Source organism: Porites lutea, chromosome 14 (assembly GCF_958299795.1).
Source record: "Porites lutea chromosome 14, jaPorLute2.1, whole genome shotgun sequence".
In the NCBI taxonomy this organism is placed as follows: domain Eukaryota; kingdom Metazoa; phylum Cnidaria; class Anthozoa; order Scleractinia; family Poritidae; genus Porites; species Porites lutea.
The window spans coordinates 19,686,668-19,711,311 of NC_133214.1; the positions used below are offsets into that span (position 1 = coordinate 19,686,668).

Genomic DNA, 24,644 nt, shown 5'->3' on the forward strand with positions numbered 1-24,644 from the left:
TCCGAAAATAGACGAAGAATCTCCGAAAATTGGCGAAGAAAATGTCACGATGAGTAACGTGACCGGATATGATTACGTAGTTTTAGAGCCACGCGATGACAAGTCGGGGAAGCGAGGACGATCTTAAGTTTTGAATATTTCCGTAAAAAGATACACATTACGCTATGACGCGATAAATCTTAGGTTACATTATGTATGAAACGATTGCTGACAAATTTTGGTCACCATTTATGGTGACGCCTGTCGCTAGTGCGAATTTCGAACTGTATTATATTTAAAGATGACCAACGATGCGAGAAGGTAAGCGATCGAATTATCCAGGAATTATGACTTCCCCTCTTCAATATAAACCAACGACAGCGGAGAATTTTTATTTCTGGTAGAGCATTTTGGAAAAGAGCGGCTTGTTCAAAAGTTTATCGCCGAAAGTTATTCCTTTATCGTTTTCGCATCGTGTGAATTGAAATCTAAGATCTATATTAAATTCGAACGTTAAAGTGACGCTGCAGTCTGTTATAATGGTGGTGAAATTTTATTTTGCTAGCCAAGAAGAGTCAACCGAGACTATAGACATGACGAATGATGTGCACAGTGACAAACAGCCCCGAATTGATGATGATTTTATCACAAGTGATGAAGAACAGAGATATCAGCGCGCGGCCTCCTTAGACAAACTGGTGGACTACTGCGTCGAGGAATTCGGTAAGCCATTATTTATACTAATATTTTTTATGTTTATACAAGAACCTTGCGTGTTGTTAGTGGGGAAATTTTTCTGTTTGTTTTTATGATCCATGCATTCATGTACAATGGGTGTAGTGATTGTTCTGTTATGTTCAAAAAGATGACTTATTTGAAAAGGAAGCCTTTGTTTGTAAAACATTGGGTACAATAATCGAAAACGCTGAAGATCGACCCTTAAAACATGGGCGTGTGTATAAGTTTATTATACACATCCGAGGCGTAACTAACAAAAATACATCTCTGTTGATTGCTTTGTCGCGATATCGAGTAGCTTTTATTTTATTTTCAAGCGTGTAACAAAAAAAATAATAAGGACATCATCCATATGTTTATAACCACCCGGCAATAATTTGCATATAGGTGTCGTCGAACAGTGGATATGAAAATAAGAGGAGAATTATATTGAGTCTTGTACTTTAGCAATATTCATTGAGCATTGTTCACAAATAATTCACGTGATTCAAGGAAGTTTTAACCGAGAGGCAGAGGTTTCTACATGTATCTTCCTTTTTTACAATCATCAGCGTTGTCTGTATGTCTGGATCGACAATAATATTTCCTAATGTAAGGTTAATAAATTATTTATAGATTCATTTGACATATTATGCAAATTTGTAGGAAAAAATACTCATTTTAGAATTTCTAGAAAGTCATTAACTGAAGCGTAGTTGTGAATCACTTTACATTTCGCCAAAAATTTGATATTAATTTGGTCTGGTAAAAAATGTTGAATTACATGTAAGGTTTCTGTTAGACCTTATTGTTTGTGAATGTGGCATTTATAAAGAATACAATTTATTTTCTTTAATTGATCTTGTAGGTTCAATCCATTCTCTGGTATAACCAGTATTTAACCTAGTTTGTTTTGGAATTTCCGTTGTTTTCTATTAATAATTATTAAGCTAGGAGACAAAGTTAATTCTGAATTAACCTGAGAACAGATTCTACATTTCAACATATAGGCTACTTAATAATAACAGTACGTAAACATGTAGTTGCTCGATGAACTGCTCCATTGCTGTGGGCTGTGCATAGCTGAAAAAAAAGAAAAAATAGTACATGAAAATTAGCCAAAATGCGCTGTAGGTGCTATGAACAAATAACTTGCTGTAGTATCTGAGCCAAGAAAAGTTAGGCTCTCATGAGATCCAAAATATTTAAAAAAATAATTATTTTTCTATTTTGCCACAACAATAATGAAGGGTTTCCTGAAAAAAGGGCATAATTATTATTTGTGTATTATTGATAAGCAAATTACTCCCTTTTTCAGGAAACCCTTCAATTACTACCACAGGAAGTAGTTATATAAGTACGAAAAGGGCTTTGATAATTGCAGAGGGAACTCAAGACAGTTTGTGATAATGCATGGAAAACCATGAAATACCATGTTTTCCTACTCATGTGTTTTCTATATGTGAAACTGAAATAAGTCATTGTGCCAAAAATAATAATGTTGTAAAGAAATAATAATAATAATAATAATAATACTGTTATTTGTTAAAGTCCAGCCAATGATCATTAATGATAGCAAAAAAAGAAAAAAAAGCTACAGACAAACAAGAAAAATAAGAATATGGGTTTTTTTACCATAGTTTGGATGTATTTGAATTCAGTGTACATGTGTATGTCTTACATATAGGAAAAATCCATTCAAAGGTTAAAGCAAAATTCCCTGTCTCCTATTGTCCGTAATAAGGTTGGATATTGGTTCAACCAGAGGACAGATACATGTATAATTTTACCTGACTGTAAGGCAGTAAGAATTGCAAAGACAAATAAAGGGTAACTTTTAATCATACTTATGTTATTGTCCAGTACATAAGTCGTGCAAACAAAGGAACAATTGTGAAGGAAAAGGCACTTCTGACAAGTAAGCTTCTACAGGTGTAAAACTATAATATAATAGGCTTGGCCACCGTGTACTGCTTGGTGGCCTTTAAATTTCATTGCTGTTGCACTAAGTCTTTGGAGAATAACAAATCCTTTTTAATTTAATGTGGACATGGAAGCGGAAGCAATCTAGTGTGTGTCTGTATTACGGAGATGTAAGAGATCACATGACTTGATTTGCTGTCTTTGAGACCAAACAACTGTTAGTAAAAGAAAAGTGCACATATCTAGGAGGTGTACAAAAGAAATGATTCAAGTTTACTTCACGTTCAAACACTAAAGGGAGATTAAAAGTCAAATTTTTTAATGTGACGTGGATCATTCTAGTAACTCTTCTTCAATAGAGTAACTTGACCTCTTTGGGATTATCTTGTCTTGTTTTCCTGTCGAACTTTGCTAACTGTCTGCCTCGGTGAGGTGTAATTTGAATCTGATCTCATGTCAAAGGAACCCTGCTTGGTGACCTTATTTTGTATCTTCAGGGATTAGTTAAGTTCCAGAAGATGTAAAATCAAAGATTATGTTTCCTCAGTACGTGTGCAGTTGGGAGTTCCGGCTCCTGTAGATTTCACTTTAAAGAATTATTAGAATGTCTTAAAAAATCAATATTCTTAAAATTTTTTAAAAGCGTCATTGCACCCAACTTCCCATGAATATTACCTTGTATGTTGTTGATCATATAGAGTATGTTTAGTTTACAAGTGTATACATGCATGAACATGTGGATCGGATATTATCTTCTTTTGTTAGTACATGTCAGTCAGGGTTCATAATTAACGTGCTGGCAAAATGTGAGTGGGTTTTGGTACTTGCAAGCCAAAAGAATTTATACCCTCCAGCAAACATCTGTGTGTAAGCATTTTTTCAGTAAAAATTTGAATTGAAAAGCAGAATTAATTTTTTGACGAAAAAGTTGGTTTTACATTTAATGCGTGTACAACTAGGAAGGAAGAGGGATCTAGCTACACTGCATGCCCAGGCAGGGGTACTTTGGATTTCGAGTGATGAGCATGATCGCAGGTATTTTTTCGGTTTGAAATTTTGGATCCCAGGATTCTTTTGGTAGGAAAATTTGTTAAGTTTTTTTGGGGGTGGCTTGATTTAAGTACTAGCGATTTGTCAAAAAAATCTGAAGATTTGTGGTTGTGCATGCGGATCCAAGCCGAGCACTTCTGTGATCATTCCCATTCACTGTATTCAGCTGTATGTTTTACTCTGTAAGTAAAAGCCTATGCAAGCTACATGACTGTACTCTACTAGAAAATCACAATGAATAACTTCACACTTTTAGAACTGCTTACACTTCAGCTTTTTCTTTTTAATAGTAAGAGTTAAGATTACATCCTGCATCCTGCATGTATGTTTACATCTTGTGTATGGGGAAATTCCGTCAATTGTTTTGGTTTGAAGAATTAAAGGAATTTCTTAATAAGGAAAGTCTTAAAAGTGTTTGTTTTTTTTTAAAGACTGTTTTATACAGCTAAACCGACAATTCATGTCTATTGCCATAATACACTGTAATCATTATAGCTTTTCCACCCACTTCTGCGAGTCGGGCAATTTAAATAAAAATACAGCTTAAACTTTAGAATGAAGATCCAATATTTAACTGAACCTGGAATTTCTATTTTTATGATGACAGTTGAAATCATTCGTATGGGGTACATGTTTTTAATTATACTCTCTAAGAATATTTTTGCCATAGTTTATTGCATCTACAGGTGTAGGTATTAGATCAAGATCTCTTTATCTCTTTAATAAAAAAACTGTCTGATATGAAGATCTGCAACTTATTTTTTCTAATTGTTTGCCTTGTACCAGGCCCTTCTTAGGGTAAAATTGCGACAAGTGACATGCAGCATGGGTTAAACACTCACATGGACATGGCCTACTCCTCAAACTTACGGCGCTTTCCATTTGTCAGAACTGGCCGGCCAGACCAGTCATTTTGACAATGAAATTGGCTTTTTGCAAGGGTTTTTGCCGAAAAACCATACCCTTCCTACACATTCTTTAGGATTTGACTAATCTGGTTGAATAGTTTTGATTAACAGTGAAATTCTCATTACGTCGGGAAGAGTCTGGCCAGCCAGTTCTGAGAAATGGAAAGCACCCTTAGAAATGACCTTATTTGATATTCAGACTAGGGACATACATACCCCCTTCCCCCCTCCTCCTTGGAGGGTCTCCTGTACATCATGTTAACATTAAGACTGATTTGATTCTGTCTTTTAGCAGGTGGAAATCCTCAGCCTACAATGTCAGAGGCGTTTCTTTCAAATTGTGTATTTATGACATACAAATGGTTCCTTTCCTCCGAAGAGCTTCTCAAGAAGTTTATGCAACGGTATCCTTGACAGTATGAAAGCACAGTTGGGTGGTCTTTTTTTTACCGTGATAAAAATATTGTTCTTATGTTTGTACATGTTAAATGTTTTGTTATAATGATAAGGTTGTTATATATTCCAGTTTTTACCTGTGATTATTATAAGATAATTACATTCCTCAGATTGCTTTTTCTCTTAAGAATTGACAGTTGTTGTTAGAACATTGGATAGAGCCTTTTTTTACACATTATAAACAAAATTAATGTACAACTGGAACATCATCTTTTATGCAAGTCCACTTTATTAGCATTTAGCATTCTATAATTTGATTTTTGTGCAAGGTTAGTTTTCTAAGAAAAAATGAGGTTATAAACCATAGCCTAGCTTTTATCAAGAAATAAATGTGTTAAATTATTATTTTGTTTAGATTACTTCCCTCTGGTGTCAAAATTGACCAACTTCACTGAAAGATTTTGAAACAGTGTACTATTTGAAACCAAATTTTAAAAAACATTTCATAAAATTAATATAATTAACATCACAAATAGAAGTAGACTGATAGATCTGGATTAAATCTTGATCATTTATTGCTACGCAGAGTTTCATGCCTCTTATGAAGCAATCATCAGGCAAATGTTATTTATTTCTTGACTCAAGTCAATTATCAGATACTCTGATTTCTCCAATTCAAGTAACAAACAACAAAGAAAGTTTAGGACAAGTCTTTGTTATGCTGTTGGGTATGTAAAATATTTTAATATTATTATAGTCTAAAATTAATCTTGGCTTAAATTATTAACTGTGCAAATGAGTTTTAGAGAAGCATGTTATTCTAGAAACTAATTAAAAACTTGTTAATATTTTTTGTGGATAAAGAATTAAAGAAATAATATTAATCTATCATTATTTTTTAAGTGTATTTGATTTTATTTCAGCTTCAGTTGAAATCACCAAATGAAGTATTGTTGCAAGATCATCCAATGAAACGCATGTCATTTTTATGTGCACAGGTTTTGGATGACAAGATATGGAAATGACTTCAAGAAGAATGAAAAATTGACGTCACTGCTGAAAGAATTTCACAAGAGCGTAGAATTTGAGGTGGAAAGACAAGCCATTGATCCTTCTAATATGTAAGGGAACCAGCATTTATCCCACTTATTCATTCATTTGTTCCTTCCTTCTTTTATTTCTTCTTTCATTTGTTCAGTCATTTATTCATTAGCACATCTGTTCATTCATTCTCTCACTGGTTTGTTGGTTCATTTTCATTTTCTCGCTCATTGATCTTTAACCCAGTGATTTGAAGTAAGTTAACTAACCCTGTACTGAAGTTTTTAAATATATGAAAATTGTACTGTAAATGATGACCTGCTACCTTTGCTCTTTAAAGATGAAGATTTAAGTTAGGGATAACATTGTGCTTGGCATTTACTTCCTTATCAGAGGTGTTGAGGAGATGCGGCAACATTCATTCAGTGGGGGGACAGTTGGCGAACAGCAACCATTAGGACAACGAAAGGGTTCTATGGCTTTTAAGGATTTATCAGCTACTACCATTGCAGAACAACTAACTTTTCTTGAATACAGAATGCTTCGTAGAATACCAGTAAGGATAACTCATTTCTTGTTCATTTTCTTTTTGGGTTGTTTTTTTTTTCAGAAATGGTACCTTACCACCAGGGCAGTCTTTTTGGAGCAGGGGCCAAAAACTGCTCAGACCAAAATGAGCAAAGTTTATACCCATTTTCAGACCAAAACAGCGCAAAAACCCAGCCGATGGGGCAGCACATACCAATATGGCTTGATGCACTTCTTTAGCTCTCAGACAAAGAAATAATAGCCAAGTCTCTGAAAAATAGACTGCTTTTCACATGCACTTGGTGTCCTACTGAGAGAGAGTCAGCCCTGTAGATAGTTAAGGAAGATGACTATTACATATAGAACAACACAGACCAACTTACAAGAGTTTACCTGAGCCTCCATCGCATTTCTTTAAAAGTATATGGAACCTTGATTATCAACATTAATTTTTCATATCCAGTTTTCAGAGTGGAAGACATATGTTCTTACTGGCAAGTTAAAGGACACCACCTATCTGGACAGATATGTGGCTCTATTTAACGGTGTATCACGTTGGGTACAAGGCATGGTGTTAAATTGTGTTTCCCCTCAAGAAAGAGCGGCTTGCTTTGAAAAATTCCAACAAACAGCTAAAGTAAGTAATTAAAATGGTACTAGGTCAGTTATGCTGTAATTTACACTATGAGCAGAGGAGGTTTTTTTCTGGCATGGCCTTGTTTGAGTGGCTTGTCGGTCGCATATTTGGTTTGTTTATTCCCAAAGAGAAACTCGAGGGAAGCCCTCCAAGCGTAAACAAACCGACTATGTGACTGACAAGCCATGAAAAAGACTTCGTGATTGCTAGACGCTGTGTTGGAAAGAAATCCCTGATCACTGGGGAGCTGTAAGTAAGATTGTCCTTATAGTGGTTACAAGATAAAACAAATTGTGCACTCTGATTGAAATGTATATTGCCTGCCTGTTTTGGGCTTGATGAAGCAAGGTTAAGCCCAATGATTTAGTGCATTTTAGCCCTACACATGCTTTGCATGTCTCTTACCAATTTATTTTCTCGTAATAATTAGCATTTAAAAGAGCTGCAAAATTTTAATGGTCTGATGGCCGTGGCAGGAGGGTTAAGGAGTACAGCTTTATCAAGATTACAAAAAACTCAAGAGCTGCTCAGCCAAGACTGTAGAGAGGTACAGCAATAATATTAACTCTGTGATGTGTCCCTTATAATCTCATGATACAAATGCCCATTAGGTTACTTCTTCACCTAGATTCTAATTATTTAATTTAATATTGTTAGAAGGGAAAATGGAGATTTCTATGGGTAGGTTTCCCCTTGTTGACAAGTCCAGTAAAAATCAGCAGGGAATCCCTCTTGGTTTTTGTTTCTTGTTTAATCGTCTGTTTGTTTTTGGGTGTATACTACTGCAAATCTGGTGATATGACCTTTCTCTTCTTGCTATCTCTGAGCTCATGGATGTTAAGTATGTAAGCCAATCAGAATGCAGGTATACTGAATACTGGAGTACTGTTGAAATTTTCTTTGAAAAAATTAACAGAATCTTTCCTGAGTTAATTAACTTCAAATTATCTAGTTTCCTTTTTGTTCTTTTCTCAGTTCATGAAGCTGTTGATGGAGTTTTTATCCTCCAATGGGAATTATGCATTCTACAGGAAAGCATTAAATGATGCTGCTAACGGATTCCATATTCCTATCTTGTAAGTAAAATGCACCACTAGTAAGTTTTCCTCATTCATGAATAAAAGGTGGGTTCCTTCTGTAGGTACTGAGGCACAGATTACATATAACAAAAGAAACAATACAACCAAACAAGAAAGCCACCAGGAGAACTGTATTGTTTGGTTCCTTTGTTGCTGTTGTGATGACAGTGCCTGCAGAAAGGCCTACAAGTGCCTGGGGAATTAGGGAGCAAGATATTTATTTTGGGCTAACAGTAATGGGTGTAGAATGGTGTAATGTCTCTGCAAGGTCCAAGGGGAAGCCTATGCAGTGAACACCTTACTTTTGAGTCCTGTGTAATGTAGTGAAAAACAGTTCAATAGTTGCTAAAACTCTTGAAGAGCAGTCAATCAGTTTCAACATGAGCATTCTCAGGGTTGTCAGAAAGTTTTGAAGTAGGTGGCCGGTTTGTCAAAGTAAGCAGCCAGTCCAGGGATATTTTATTTAAAAAATGCCATCCAAAAAGAAATGCCAAGCAGAGTAGCCAGCCGATACTAACTAAGTAGGCAGTGATTTTCACCAGCAGCCGGCTACTTTTGACAATGCTGATTCTTGTCATGGTTGTCTTGATGTGTATGTTATAGATACCTTTGTAAACAAAGTGGCTCCTCTCATTAATATGAAATTTTTTATAAACCACCTTAATGGAAGTGTAGGTTTTGATTTTATTGCTCATCATGTGTGTTTTATTTTCTCTTTTCCTTCCTCTTATCCTGAATGTCTTGAAAACCAAATAATGTAGAGGTGAGTTAATTCCTGGCACCAATACATCTGTAAGTACAAGATGTTAAACGTTAGCTAAGGCCTGGTTCAGACGTCGTACTTTTCATGTGCCGAACCTAACTGAATAAGTTTGACTTTGGAGCGACACTGGCGCGACATCTGATTCAGACAGTGTACCGTGTGTCGAACCTAAGTTAAGTTCGACAAAAGTTCGACAGACTCTGTCGAACTTAACGCTTTTGCCGCACCAAACTAAAACTACCGTACCAAATTGATTCAGATGCCGCTCTTTTGCCGTATTTAATTCATCAGTTAGGTTCGGCACATGAGTGGAGCGGCGTCTGAACCGGGCCTAAGAAGCTGTTCTTATGAATGTCAAGGTTGTGTTTGTATTAGGTCACACTTGTTAAATTGAACCTAAGAACATCAGTGCTCCAGGTGAGTGTGGTCCTAAATAGGACTATTTTTGGCAGTGACTGGCATTTGGGCAACCTGTAAGACACCCAGAAGCATGAGGGTTGTTGTCTTTGATGATGTCTACTAGTACTGCATGGGTTGTTGAAAATGTCACTTAGTCTCTAACAGTCTTATTCAGAACTACACCCACTTGGGCACCATCTACCCATGATAAATTGACCATCATTTTTCAAAATGTTTCATGCAGGTGATTTTTTCTTCTTGCAGGTATTCAACTGAAGGATTTTATCGCCCTTCACACAGTCCTTCGTGATAAGACTGACGATGGCCTCCTTAATGTACAGAAAATGATTCGATTGGCACATATCATGTCTCCATTACTACCGGGTCATAGCAGTCAACCACCTATTCAACCAAACATGGACCTCATTAAAATGTTGAGGGTAAGAGGAAAGGGAAGTTGTACTCTTAGAAAATTAAAGGGGGCTAGTCGTCTGAACCTGTGAAATACAGGGCACCCAATGTACATTTTTGTAGCATTTCTTCAAATAAACTATGATTTCCAGGAGTGGATCCAGGAAATTGTGAAAGGGGGCTAGCACACTTGCCAGCAATATAGTACTCAGGGTTTTTACTATGAGCTGGTAGACGGCAAATTTCTACGATGGCTACTTTTCTTTGGAAATCACACTCCCCTTCCCCAAAAAAGCCAAAATGTAATGTCTGAGTTCTGTTCAAAAACTCAAAATACATTCTTAGAGGCCCAGATCTCATAATTGTTCCAGGGTGACTTGCCCCCGGATGTACCCCCCTAGCAACTTGCGCCTTCGGTGCTCGCAAGTCGCTCCTGTGGCAAAAGATTTTTCCTTCTCTGCATACTCCAAAGCTTTTGCCAACTTCTTAAAACCTTATTCAAAGCCCTGAGTACTATTTATTTTAATCGAGAATCCTTTAAAGATGCTACAAAATTTGACGAGAAAGGGTGGGCCATAGTCCCCTCTGCCAACCCCTAATCCTAGGCGCCCAAGCACAAAAGTAAGGTACCAGAGGCCACCAGGCCAGCTGTGCTGGAACACAGCCCTGGAGTGTAACCTTTATCTATTATTTGAATTTGTAACTCCATCGACTATGGCTTGACTTTTAATTTTATTTACAACTTGGTGTTTAGGTTTCACTGCAGCCGCGACTCACAGAAGAGGAGTTGTATGAGCTGTCTCTTGCCAGGGAACCAAGAAGTCCCTCTTCTTCTGTAAGTTTTTTATTCATTCATGGTATGTTATTTGATATTAAAGTGTCAAAATATTCAAATCTCTAACTACCCGCCCCTGGTTGTTAAACCTTTGGATAGTACCATTCACCAGATAAATCACTAACCAACGGATAAGTTTTAACGAAACTGATTGTTTATCCATTGAATCCTACCCAGTGGATAGTGTTATTTACTCTTTGAACTTTTCGGGCCAGACTGTGAAAAGTTGAATTAAACGGTTGGGTTTTTTGTTCTTTCGTCAGAGCTCTGGAAGCCAAACAAGTGAGCAAAATCTCATGTTCGCTGATTGGGCAGCCGAGTTACTACACTCAGCCCCAGATCCCGACACCACAGCCAGACATGTGTCTTCAATGGTGGATGTGAGTATTAGATTGTGCGATTTTACCTTTGCTCACTCAAGCAAAATTTGTTTGACAGTGCAGTTAATTAGATTGAAAGCGAACTATTTAAACATTTATCAAGTAATTCCCTAAGCGTTTTCGTTGAAAAGTGCAGGATAATTTTGAGGCCAACGCCCAATTGTGACAGTATTCTCTTGCACTTAAGGCGTTTTTAGGAGCGGCACAAATTCAAGGGTCGCCCCTTTACAGGTCGATACACCACTTGGGTCATTCTACCCTCCACTCCTTAGAATAGTGCAAATTTTGAAAGGTCTAAATACTCTTTCAAGTTTACCAGTAATCACTCTAAGTGTTTATATTAACTTTGATCCTATTATCTCTCTTATTTGTTGTTAGGCTGTCTTCAAGATTTACGATGTAAATAAAGATGGTTCGATTTCAGTGGAGGAATTCGAAACAATCGCTACAAATTTCCCCTTCATCGATTCATTTGGCGTTCTCGACGTCAACAGGTAAAAAACATTTTTATAACTTTTCGGCATCGAAAACGTACATTTTATTTAAGACAAGGAAATTTTTGAAGAGATGCCTTTAATAATGAATTATACATGTTTATCCATTTTTGGTCAAGGGTGGTATTTTGATACACTACGCTTTGCGTGTCTGCTTCAAAATTAAATTGGGTCATGTAGCAGCTGCTCGAAAGAGAAGTCACCAATGGTGAGTTTCCCTGACCCAAACAATACTAAAACAATGGGAAGATTGACATGGCATTGTTTCCTGCGACCAATTAGAAGAGACCTTACGAGCAGCTCCTACACTGCGCTTAAAATTGTTTTGTAGAACGCAACCCATGTCTTTACATAGTATAATAGTTGCTGTAACTTTCTGTGTTTGTTTTACAGTGATGGTGTAATTAGTAAAGAGGAGATGAAAAGTTATTTTATGAAAGCAAACTGCCATGAACTGAGTAAAGGCTTTTCGCATAACTTTCAAGAAACTACGTACTTCACTCCAACCTACTGCGATCACTGTGGTGGCTTGGTAAGAAAATCTCATACCTCATTTATCATATCGGCCAATAATCGAGGCAAGACTCATAGCGCAGTTTACGTGCAGTAGCTAAATTTCTTAATGCGTTAACCTCCAAATTTTTCACTCACATTTGCAGCAGTAGGAAGTATCTCCTTATTCCTCTGTGGCATTGTTCAAGTTGAATTTGACCCCTGGCCAAACACGTTGCCTGTCGTAGGCTTGCTAGTCTCCCAGCAAATCTGGCGCGCACTTTAGCAGCTGATCCACGTCAAGTGAAAAATGCTTCGCGCAATTTTGCAGGCCATACTTATTAGGCATTGCTTGGCTTTCGTGTAGTTTTCCATTTCCCATTCTGAGATTCGAGAGCTTGCTTCAAGCTAGTTATTCATGGTGAGTTCATTGACTGTGACTGTAAGCTTAAGCGTGCGAGTCTCACTGACTTTTTCGAGACGGGGCTTGTTTGGTAGATTAGAACCAAATTAGCACACACACGAAAAAACAACTAATGTAAACTAGATCTCTCACCACTTAAAAAATGGGGAAAGTTGGTACATTATATTTCAACATGTCTTTGTCTTGTTTACATTTTAATTTCAATATTATCTTTTTTTTTACAGCTATGGGGAATCATCAAACAGGGATACAGATGTAAAGGTAATGTTATTTGCAAAATCCTTTATGGTTTGCATAAACATTGTTTTCTTTTTTAACAAGTGTAGGTTAAACACAATATGTGTAACCGAATTTATGGGAATGGTCCTAGTAGCTTTTAAGACATAATGATATGGGCGTGATATAGAGGAAGACAATGAAGTTTGTATGTTCAAATAATATAGACCAGTTAATCTAGTCAATTTAATGCTGATTGTTAATTAGTGCTTTATTTTTAACTCTTCTAGATTGTCATATTAATTGCCACAAGCATTGCAAAGCAGAGGTAGTCAAAAACTGTCAGAAACCAGCTCCGCAGTCACATGGTAAAAATTTGTTTTATTACTTTAAATTTTATCCTCTTTTATTTGAAACTCATTACCACACATTGACATACTTACAATTCATTTATAAAGTAATTTGAAAAAAGGATGAATTGAACTGCAACATATACTTAAATATTAACTAAATAAAGAAAGAAAACAGAACGCGTCTTACAAGAAAAATTGATCATTTAAAAAAAAATAAACTATAAACTTTTAAACCACGAGGTCCCGTTAGGGTTTCCTGTTCGTGCGTCGCCTCCTTGGAAACCAGGTGGTAGATGTCTCAGTTTTTCGATGAAGTTGTAAAACCTAAGGGAACCTTAGCAGGCACAACGGCTTCTATCAACAATCAATCTGCGTTTTTCCCACTTATCTGCGACTTCTAAAGTAATAATGGTAATAATGATAATGATGATGATGATGATGATGATGATGATGATGATGATGGTGATAATTATAATTAAGATAATGGTAATGGTAATAATCATAATCATAATAGTAACAATAATAATAAATAAATAAATAAATAAATAAATATTAAACCAGGAGCCTCCACTCACTGCAACTGTTTCTAGGGAGGCGCTGGTATTAAAATTGATGACACTTTCTGAAATAGAACAGTGTATTTTTAAAACGAATGCCTAAGTAAGTAATGATTGTATTTAAAAAGTTTAAGAAATCTAAACATCTAAAACAGTTAAATTCATTACATCAGTACAGTTTGAAGGAATCTAAACTTAAAAAAATCTGTGACAGACAACTGACTTTTGCCGCTTATTATTTTGTATTGAAGAGGTAATTTATTTGCCCCCAAAAAACAACCTTTTCGAAGGAACCCAGTCGCGGAAGGTAATGAGATAGTGTTTTGATCTACGGTGCGAAACGGTTTCCGCAAGTGCACGAAAAAGGCTTCGGTCACTGCATTCTCCACAGCTTAGAATCAGTTGTGTGTGATACACGTAAAACGATCTCCGTAGCCGAGAAAAAGATTTGGACGAAAGTCAAAATGTTCGGGGGGGCGGGGGGGCAAGCTCTTGTTCTTTTGAAGGTTTCTGAATATCTGCGGATGTACTGCCTTTTTTAGAATCCTACTCATTGTTAGCAAGACTGTGATTGGTTTAGAATAATTATTGTCCTCACATCAATTTCCATACTTAAATTTGCCACTTACCTTTTCAAGTATTCAAATAAAAGGAAAAGTTGAAAACTAAAGAGACCAATTTAAAAATACGAGTCATGACATCGGCTGCCTTCTTCAGTAGTCGCGTCAAATCCTATCGCTTTGTTTGGCCTCAAATGTCTCAGCTTGTTCATGACGAACCGATTTCTCAGCGACTGGAGAGAACGGGAATTTTTCATCGGCTTGATGTGAACCCAGGAATCAGATTTTCTACTGAGATGAAGGAGCAAGCGGAGTGACGAAGCATGGCGCTTGAATCGGGTCAACGTGACAAGTAATATCTTACCTTGCTGATTTTAACTCTTTTCAACACCTGCAGAAATATCTCCCCGCAAATCGGTTTTACTGAGATCTAAGTTGAGAAGCAGAATGAAGCTGCATAAACACCACTCGGATGGATCGCTAAAGAGTATAGGCAGAGAAAAGCGTCGCTCAATGGACTCGCTAAGGAGCATTAATGGAGAGAGCGACAGCAAGCGCTATTCTGATTATTCCTTGAGGAGCTTCAACGGCGATTGCGTTAGTATACCAATCGACCAATACGAACAACTTCTTAAGGCCCAACAGGTCAGTGAGATAAACAAATCTTCTTGTTCTTTAGCCACATTGCCTGGTTGTTTTTTATTTTTGCTGTTACTCCGAGAGGTTTTTGTCTTCTTCGCCTCTCCTTAAAAAACCAACACTTCCAAATTCCAATTCCATCTGTAGCGTACGAACACTTTCAAACCAGTTCTTCAGATCCTTTAAGTGTTTCGTAAGCAAAAAATAACATTTGCGTTTTTTGCTGGGAGCATAAATCTGCTAGGGACGTTAGGCACCCACGACGGCAGCATTAGCGACGGCGGCTTTGACACAATAAAAAAGAAAAATAAAGAAAGCAATAAAGCAACGGTGTGCGTTTTCACATGCGTTTTCAGTGTTTTGCATATTTTTCTTCCGTTCATTGCAAAACGGCAAGGTCAAATTGATCCGATTATGGACAACATGGAGACACAACAGCTTACTTTCGGTTGCAGTGACGTTGTACTAATAATACTAATTCTACTAATTCTACTAACCATAATAACACACAATTAACATCTTAATGAACACTGATAAAAAGAGAGATCATCAAATCAAAGGATCAGTAAGAGTGACAATCGAACAATGATTCATCAATCATTCATATTCGAACAATCATTCATTCATTTCATTCATTCATTCATTTCATTTCATTCATTTCATTCATTTCATTCATTCATTCATTCATTCATTTCCATTCATTCATTCATTCATTCATTCATTTCCATTCATTCATTTCATTTCCTTCATTCATTCACTCATTCATTCATTCATTCATTCATTCATTCAATAACAACTAACTAACTCTAGAACGATTTTAAATTAATTTTGAAGGGCGCAAATTGATTTTGTTTTGTTTTTGTGTTGTGTTTTTTAGTTTTTTAACCAACGTCGCCTCAACTTTCCCGTCGTAGTTGCTTCAAGTCCATATTACATTTTATTGTCAAGCCTATTGTGTTGTCACGGTTTTTCACAGACTTTACATTATTGTAGCCTGAAAAAAAAACAGCCGACATTTCGCGACCTTACAACTGGTTTCCCCACAAAATGACGTCTGAGAAACGAGCGCAGAAATTGCATACGTGTTACTTCTCAGGTCTGGACAGTGCTTTTGATTGGTTGAAGCAAGTTTCCCTTGCAGCACGACCAATCAGAAGCACTACCCAGACCTGGGTAGTGACACGTCATCAGTATGGAATTTCTGCGCTCGTATTTTAGAAGTCATTACGCGGGAAAACCACTGGTGGCGTCGCCAAATGTCGGTTGTTTTCTCAGGCTAGCATTTTTTTTGTTCTGTTGCCTTTTTTGTAACACGGATTTTACCATGTTACCAATCAGACAGCATTATGTGCAGGCTAAAATCTTTATTATTTTTTTTTGACTTTGCAGTGTAACGAAGAAATCTTGTTGGAAAATGCCCGTCTTCGAGGCGAGTTACAGGTCGCTCAACGCAATGAAAGCTCGCTACGAGAGCAGCTGGCCTCTCTAAAACAGACCACTGTGACTTTTATAATGGATCAAATGGACGCTTTACAAATGCATAAAGATACTCAAGTATAGCAGATACCTGCACAACCCTTCGAGTTCAACGGTGTTTGATAGTTGTCCAATATTCACCGCTTGGTAGGTAGGCTGTTTAAAGTTCCTTATCGTCAAAACCGTGCGCATGTTCTCGGGCGGCCATCTTGGTTTCAAATTTACCGAGGTGACAGGTATTGGGGTTCGTAACCCGCTTCCTACCCCACTAGGGAGAATTTATACTCTTTGACTTCCCCAGGTTACACTTAAAATCGAGACGAAAATGGCCACCTGTTACATTTCGACGATCATAAGGAACAGGGGACTGCAAACAGTCTACTTGTTAGGTAAGGTGGACGAAAGTAAGCGTCTTGGGATGGAACTTAAAAATACTTACACTAAGCAACGTTTTAAAAGTGATCAGCTGTTGTCACCTTTTTACCGATCAAGAGGTCGCTTAGGAGTGCTTTATCTACAGGAAAAATCAAGCGTTAACAGTGCGCACGTGAAGTTCTCACTACCAAGCATATGTTTACGTATTATTTTGTTTAACCACAACCAAGGAAATACGTTCGGTACGCTTCTATGGCAGAACGGCAAACTGAGTACCGTAACCTTTCCGCCGTCTTTCAACTTAAGAGTCCTCATTTGACGTTGCGTTTTCTTAAAAATAGAGAGATTAAGATTCAGGTTTACCCGAAACGGCTAACGTTAGACTCAAGTTGAGAATTTCTCAGAACAGAAAATAAGCAGATAAAACAGTCCCGAACGATTCCTATCGTTAAAACTGGCATAAAACTACTTATTTTTGTGTAGAAGCAACAAGGAGTACACGGAAAATAAAGGGAAAACTTGGTCATGTGGTACAAATTCAAGTCCGCCGTTTGGCGTAAATCTTAATCTCTCCAATAACTAATAACTTACGTAACACAGCGTTTTTCTACTCTGTCCAATCACAATGGAAAGCAGATAATCTCGTGAACCAATCACATCAAATATAGTGATTCACCGTAAAGCGCGGGAACAACGGTGAGGGTAGATCACGTTTTACTTGTTATGGATACTTAAATTTATGTGAATTTTAAAAGTCTTTTAATTTACCAACAGAGTGGTGCTAAAATAGTACCTATTGAAAATATTCTCGGAAACTCTGTTGTTTGTAGATAAGGAATTTTTATTCATACTGTACTTTTTAGTGTACGCGACTTTGTACATTATAATATGGCATATGGTATGTGCAACTTTATATCGTTTTACATGCAATATTCTGACTTTTATTAGAGCGAGAAGAGGCCAGACAGAGTTGCAATTATCACAAGTTTGCCATCTTTTTGGTGAAGACTTAAGTTTAAGTAATTAATAGCAGTAAGAAATGCTTGTCCGGAAGCAAAGTTTTCTCCCGAAGTCATCCACTTTTTAATTTAAAAGGAAAAGGGATTGCATTTGGTAACGTTGTGTGTAATTACCGCTCTGTTTTGCCATTTAACCTATCTTCTTACGCGAAGTGACACTTTGTTATAGGTTGCATGCCCGGCAGAACTACATTTTAATTAATTTCGTACAGGAATAGGCCTTTTAAGAGTTACCAAAACTCTCACTTTCAAAACGAGGCTAAGGGTAAAAATGAGTTTATTTGCATGAGAGTGAAAATTGGGGCAGCTTGTAAATGACCTATTTTTGAGGGTAATCTTTATAGAAACAATTGTAAAAGGCTTTTTTATACCGCTTGAATTGGTTGAATGTTATAAGACCCAGCTTCTTAATAATCACCTGTTACAGTTGCCCTTTACGGTTTGTTTTGAGGAATTCAAGCGGTGAAAATGTTAATATTTAAGAGATGTATAAATATCAAAGTCAGGTAGACGTGGCGAATAATTCAAATGTAATATTTGTAAAAGTACTACTACGTAAATTAAATTATTAGCTAAATTTTGAGGACGTAAAATAATTTTATTGGAAACCCGAAATAATGGCCTTATGATTTTTAAGCTCCAGTCGATTCAAGCCCATAACATTATATAACTGGTCAAAGGTGGTTGGAAGGGTATCACTTTCCACCTCCCATTGTCTCCTTTCTCTCTTCTCCCCCCCCCCCCCCCCCCCCGCCACGCAGTTGTTTTTTGAGTCGTCACGCAATATGGGGTGGAGCATTGCGTGACGACAGTTCTGAAGGAGACACCTTCTGTGCTTTCTTGTATAAAGCATTTCATTCTGCTTGGGGAATCACTCCTCCAAACTGTGACAATAGTCCAGTTTCGAATTAAACATTACCGCTCAATACAAACATTAACGACGCCTTCATAGAGGGTTAGCCTCGACTTAAAGTAAAATATTCACAAATTCCGGCAGTGCAAATAAGTGTTTGAAATTGGAAAATACACAATAGACAGAGTAATGAATCTTCTAGTTGGATTTTGTGAATATTTACTTCAGATGGAGGCTGAGCCTGTAACAAATGCGTCTTCACTTCTTTTATTCACTGGTCATAACGAACTCGAAACTAGACTACTAATTTGCCTGGTCCCTAGGCCCTAATATTCCGCGCGGCCATTGCGCTTCGAATCACGTGGTCCGAGGGACGTTACCGAAATGCATTGATCGAGAAGGCCTGGAAAGACGCCGTACCGGGACCATGCAGACAATTTATGAGACTTTTTTACATATATCTCTACACTTTTTTTGTGCCTTCCGCGCATGACCAGAAACTCGGTCACCACCGTCAGCTTTTCTCGTCTTCAGCCTCCGTGTTAGTACTTGTCACTGATTCCCGCGCTTCTTGTCTCCATTTCATCCGTCTGTTCTGAAACCACACTTTGACTTGATTATCAGACAATCCTAACATGGAGGCTAGCTGATGCCTGTCTGCTTTGGTCAAGTATTTCTGCACTTGAAAACGCTTCTCGAGTCCCTTGCGCTGTAAGTTTGAAAATACTGCTCGTGTCCAGGGTCTCCTTGGTCTGCGCGGTCTCGTTTGTCCGTGAATAGACTGGGTAAGTTGTTCTGAAGAAGATGACGGGTGATTGCTTCCACAATCTGCGAAAAGAACACAACTGTACTGCTTTAGTTTCTTTCAAATTTAATAAAGCTGATTAGATTCTTTATTAGGAGGGGTCTGGTCCTTCTTTTTTGTAACCTAGGTGTTTGCTTCCAAAATTGAATGATGAGAAAGTTCGATAAAAATATAACTTTGGAGTTTGTGGACGAAATCTTGTGTCGTGAAAGATACTGAGCAGTAATTTCCTGTGGTATCGTTTAATAGGTCATTTTCAATCACGTGGTCAGCAGCCATGACATCAAGTGTAACTGAGCTATAATCTTTTGATAAATTTCTTTAATGTAACCATTTTAATAGCACTTTCACGTGATGCAACTTTTTTTTAATACTTAACAAAAAATAATTTTCGTGTTTTTGTTTTGGTCCGACACACGCCCAATGACAATTAAATTTGTTTTAGCTAAAATATTCGGACGCTTAATAATTCTTTTTCACTTTATTTTACTCACTTTTGAGCCTTTGAAAAAATGTTTCCTCAACAGTAAAACATTTACCTTGCACTCCAAGAAAAGATGGGTTGCCATGACAACTGTATCCACGTGACCCTGTGTAACACGTGTATGGGGCATTCCAATAGCAGGGATGTCGGGAAACGTGACAGCGTGATCCTGAAAAAGCAAATATTATATTTCAGCATTTACCACAACACATTCGGGGTCTTTTCCTGTCCTTACCAACTTATTTTAGCGGGTCCATGTTCAGCGTTTCTAGCGCAATTGTGATTTTAGTATGAGATGGTGGAATTTAAAAGAAAATTCACAAAAATAAAGAAAAGTGTTATCAAAAAAGTCTCAAGACAAAAAAAAATTGAGCTGACTTGCAAATATTCGGTCTGTGCAAATGTAAGTGAGGTGCAAAACGTTATTTTGAGTGATAATCAACCTTGAACAGTCCGTCAATGAATTCGTTGGGTTCCTTTTCCCTGGCAAGAGTACCTTTCACTCGGAGTTAAGTCTTTGACCAGATATTTTTTTTAACTACCAAGGAAAGTCATACACCACCGAAAAATTTTCAAACCTGAGTAATCAATCAGACATTTGACAGCCACATGACATTTGAGCACAGCTGAAAGTTTTTCTTTTCACTCTAAACGTTTATCCTGTCTTCGGACGTGCAATGGTTTTTAGTGTTAAGATAATTCATAAGGAAATAAAAGGCATTTTGGGGCTTTGTTTTTGAATGAAAAATGAAAGCTACTGAGCAGTACTTTCCTGTGGTACTGTTTAAGCTGTAAAGGTGATTCTAACTTTTGAGTCTGTGGATGAAATTGTGTGAAGTTTCTAACTTTGAGTCCGTACATGAATCGAAACCTCTCTTAAAGTGTGGACAGTCGAAATGAATGTCACACTGAGTATTCGTTTCTTATGGTGCTCCTGGCTATGCAATATTCTAAAAGATGGTATTTAAATTTTCTCTTTCTCAAAAAAAGATGTTTTCACCGATCGTGACAAGTCAGTTAATTGCTACCTCATTCGCGGCATAATAATCATTTAAATCTTTGCACAGCTTGTAATGGTAAAGTTTTAAAAGTCTTTGCTTTGAGGTTCAATATTTGCGCTTTTTAGAGTTTAAGGCAGATTTATAGCCATTTATGTTTTTAGCCTGTTAAAACAAAACATCAAACAATACGGTTTAACAATGGAGACCCGGCTGAAAGAAGTAGACTGATTTAAAAACAATTTAGAAAAGAATAAGTTATCTCAGGTTTGAAACACCACTCTCCTTAGCAAACGGAACACATTGAAGTTAAAGATGATACAACTATGATTTTAAAATAAAATTCTATCTTTTTTCCCTTGATAAGAGGATCTTAATGAACGACGATAAACTTAATGAACGTCAAATTTGGTAGAGCGAAAAGTGATCAGTGTTAAAAAAGTTAACCATAACTTGTTTCTTAATGAAAGTTTCGAGGTTGATGAAAACGAAATATAGCTGAAATGAGTGCCTGATGAATTAAATGAAGGCTGAATGACACGTAGAGGCAACTTCAAAGTAAAACCGTCGAAAAGAGAGAGGTGAATATGTGGGACAAATTAAAATATGTCATAAAAGCATTAGATTGTGTGAACAGCTTTGTAATAACGATGCAGTTAACTAACAACATTGAATTATGTTAATGATCAGTTTTGCGAGAAAAAAAGGCCTTTTAGAATCGAAATGGAACTTGGCTTTAATAATTCTATGCCCCGGTAAATAGAACAGAAACTATAAATTAAAAAATAACACATTGCTTTGCGTTTTGTTTTCTTTTTTCATTTTCGTTGTGTGATTTTCTTTGGGATAAAAATGATTTGCCTAATGTCTTTTTATAATAAAAGCTGAGATCTCCAAACAAAATTTCCATTTTATTTTCGATCCCAAAACAACCATTTTAGCTTTATACACTATTCAGTTGGTGATGGCTTTTTTCTTCGGTTCCAAGCTTCTTATTTTTTCAAAGATCATTTAATGTGCTTTATTTTTTGAATCAGGCTCTTAGAATGTGGAATGCCATGTTGATTTTCTGTTGATTTTTTATTATTTCAATCTCTAGCTACTGATTTACTTCACATACGAAGACGTTTTGACGAGGCAAAAGTAAAAGAGTGATTTTTTCATTTTCTTTTAGCGTCTGCATTCTTTTCATCTTTTCGTTTTCTCCTCCAGTTTCGTTTTCTCCAGAAAACAAGACAAATTTCTCTCTTTGTACTCAAGCCAAAACAGTACACGTACAAGATGGTTCTGACTTTGAATCTGTGGATAAAATTATACAGAGTGACCATTCAAATGAAAGCCACTGAACAATACGGTTATCCTGTGGAGCTGCACAAGGTTGTTCGGAAAGCCTTTTTTAGTGTCACCATTCAGATAAAAGGTACTGAGCCGTATTTACCTGTGGTACTGTTTATAAAAGGACCTAAAATCCGACGATGGCTACAGTAACGAAAGCATAAAAAAGCATTAGGTTTAATGAGCAAAATTGTATAAAAAAACATTAATCATTTTGCACGTGCAGCACACTTTTGTACATTTCTTTGCCGTCACTGCACGACTACGGCGTGAAAATGCCTAATTTCACGTTTCATGGAGGACGTAAACAAGCAACGACGAAACTGTCTTTCTCTTTCTGAATTTGGATTTGCTTTCTAGGAATTTGCCTCCAGGAGAGTTGCCCTTCATTTGACAAAGTAAGCGGTAAGTTGCAATAATCACGGCAAGTTCATATTTTAAGCTACGTTTTCGCCGCCGTCGCACTAAACGCGGGTCTGGCTATTGGGCCCGGAAAAATCCCTGTTGTTTCAACTTTTAAATAGGATTTACGAAGCAGTAATGTTACTGTTAATGAGTCTCTCCGAAATCATTAAGCGTGGTGATTCCAAAGAAAGCGATTGGTTACAGTGTAGTATTGATAAGGCTTCATGATATGTTTAATTTGGCCACTATCAAAAGCTTAATTGTTGTTGCGATTTGCAGTAGTCAGGGCGAGTATACAAGCTAAGCTGTACGTCTGGAGCTTTTAACATTATTTCCTTATCATAACTGATCAATCACGACCAGGTATCAAAGTTATCAGCTCATATCTGTACCCGCGTATCGGGTTAACTTATCTGTTTCTGTTTTCCTAGTGGAACTAATAGTGAATTCTAGTCCAAACATAACGCGAAAAAATTGTCACCAAGTACATCAAAACTTGCAGGACTAACAAAGCCTCTCTTTTTCCGCCGGTGTGTGCTTTGGCTTCAAATGCTCAACAGAAACTGTTTTTTTTTAACAAGGTTGGAAAAAGGGCGATACAATAGTTTTGCGTGAATTTTTGGATGCAAAATGGCGGCCACGCTTCAAGGACAAAACCGTGAACGAGAGTTCAAAGTTGCGCAGAAAATGAAGATAAATCGTGAAACACTGAAAATGGCTTTAGGGCTTTCATCTCTTGCCAAAGAGTGACACTTAGTGAAAGATTTTGTTTCTAACAAAAGAAAGAAGAATGTGAAAAGCGAGTCGACCATGTTTCAAACAAACGCTGAGCGGTAATGTAGCGAGATGAGCACTTAGTTTACCTCAGAAGCAATTTTTTCAGTTAAGAGTCTGAGAAATTGAATATCAGCGATTAAGCTTATAGTGTAGTAACAATTGTTAAACAAGGCAAATTACATTGACTTCCGTTCAAATCAATGTCTACTGCAAGCAGTGTTCATTATACAGTAAAATATCTCTATATCAGACAAAGGCATATAACCCCATTATCTCACGGAAAGGTAGTGTTTAAGTTAAAATGTTGTTCTTCCGTTATCATATTCCATTTAACTGAAAGAAAATTCCGCAACCGCCAAAAGAAAAGAGAAATCGGGCAGTGCAAACAAAGGGAAAGAAAAACAAGGTTCGTGTTAAACTTGGCCAACACCGTGTTTTGAACTTTTCCGCATGGGTCCGAAAACTCATTCAGGCTTTCTTCTTGAGAAGCAATTATTTAGCACACTATATACTGTTAGCAAGTTATAATAAGATAATATAGGCAATAAAGAACTGAGTAATTTCGCAATGCAAAGGTCTCAGTCAACACTAAGAAAATGACCGAATATTTTAGAGAATTTTTCACAGTTTCTTACTGGAAACCAAGACAGAACTGAAAAGATGATAAATGTTACCGTAGCATTGAAGGCAGGATGAAGCAAAGGAATGGCTAGGTGAAAAGGCGCTTTCCGTTGTGGTTCCGGTGGGGGGAATCCTTAAATTTGCAATCTCTGGCGTTGGCTGACTCGGGCTGCATAATGGCACAGAGGAAACAGCTTGTGGGGCCAGGATATCGGCAATAAGAAACGAAGCTACCCTAGGGCGATCATCTGGTCTTTGCTCGTAGTTCATTTAGCTTCTTCACGCTTGGTTTTGCTTTTCACGAAGACAAAAGCGATGGAAAATGTGCACGCACGATTGACGAGAATGGAACCAGCCTTAGTGTAGCAATTCTGTTCTCCGCATACAAGTTTTGTTGACACGTCTTTGTTTGCCGTCACGTTTGATCCATTAGCGTTGATTTGTTGATTTTTATGGTCTTTACTTTCCGTATCAGATCAGATGACAAAATCAAACTATTTTCGGTTCATTCATAATTTTTAGTTTTAGAAAAATCCCACTGAGTCCGGCTTAAAAGATCTGCACTGCGCGCAAAAAGATAACCAACCAGCAATCAAATAAGGTGCTTTTCGCGTTGACATGCTAACATCACCGCAAATAACCCAAAGACTCGTTTCTAGACACTATACAAAAGTATCATGAAAAAATAATATATGCCATTATGTTGCATTAAGAT

General features: G+C 37.1%; 2 protein-coding genes across 4 annotated transcripts; one reads left to right on the top strand and one right to left on the bottom strand.

Annotated features, from left to right (window-relative positions):
• Nucleotides 1-99: 99 nt before the first annotated feature.
• Nucleotides 100-18,232, top strand: LOC140924160 (ras guanyl-releasing protein 3-like). Of its 3 annotated transcripts, none has more exons than XM_073374190.1 (18): nt 100-300; nt 545-702; nt 4,870-4,981; nt 5,630-5,701; nt 5,972-6,094; nt 6,408-6,570; nt 7,006-7,179; nt 7,610-7,726; nt 8,155-8,255; nt 9,683-9,860; nt 10,586-10,666; nt 10,930-11,046; nt 11,425-11,540; nt 11,934-12,072; nt 12,681-12,717; nt 12,963-13,040; nt 14,540-14,787; nt 16,171-18,232. In XM_073374190.1, exons 1-18 carry the CDS (start codon nt 281-283, stop codon nt 16,339-16,341), a joined length of 2,205 nt encoding a protein of 734 aa, XP_073230291.1. In that variant the 5' UTR covers nt 100-280; the 3' UTR covers nt 16,342-18,232. The 3 variants fall into 3 exon arrangements, with proteins under 3 accessions (XP_073230291.1, XP_073230292.1, XP_073230293.1); XM_073374191.1 differs by having other exon boundaries at nt 4,873-4,981; XM_073374192.1 differs by lacking the exon at nt 14,540-14,787 and having other exon boundaries at nt 16,171-16,297.
• A 180-nt stretch (nt 18,233-18,412) lies between these two features.
• On the bottom strand, nt 18,413-24,338 carry LOC140924302 (uncharacterized). The gene is made up of 3 exons (XM_073374331.1): nt 23,983-24,338; nt 19,849-19,962; nt 18,413-19,332 (listed from the first exon to the last, which is right to left on the bottom strand). Exons 1-3 carry the CDS (start codon nt 24,197-24,199, stop codon nt 19,019-19,021), a joined length of 645 nt encoding a protein of 214 aa, XP_073230432.1. The 5' UTR covers nt 24,200-24,338; the 3' UTR covers nt 18,413-19,018.
• Nucleotides 24,339-24,644: the final 306 nt, after the last annotated feature.

Coding starts and splice junctions, on each gene's coding strand:
- LOC140924160 (XM_073374190.1), top strand. CDS start 281: ATGACCAACGATGCGAGAAG. Junction 7,727..8,154: donor TCAGCCAAGACTGTAGAGAG/GTACAGCAATAA, acceptor TTCTTTTCTCAG/TTCATGAAGCTGTTGATGGA. Junction 8,256..9,682: donor GGATTCCATATTCCTATCTT/GTAAGTAAAATG, acceptor TTTTCTTCTTGC/AGGTATTCAACTGAAGGATT.
- LOC140924302 (XM_073374331.1), bottom strand. CDS start 24,199: ATGAACTACGAGCAAAGACCAGATGATCGCCCTAGGGTAGCTTCGTTT. Junction 19,963..23,982: donor ATCCTGCCTTCAATGCTACG/GTAACATTTATC, acceptor TTGCTTTTTCAG/GATCACGCTGTCACGTTTCC. Junction 19,333..19,848: donor ATCTTTTCTTGGAGTGCAAG/GTAAATGTTTTA, acceptor TTCTTTTCGCAG/ATTGTGGAAGCAATCACCCG.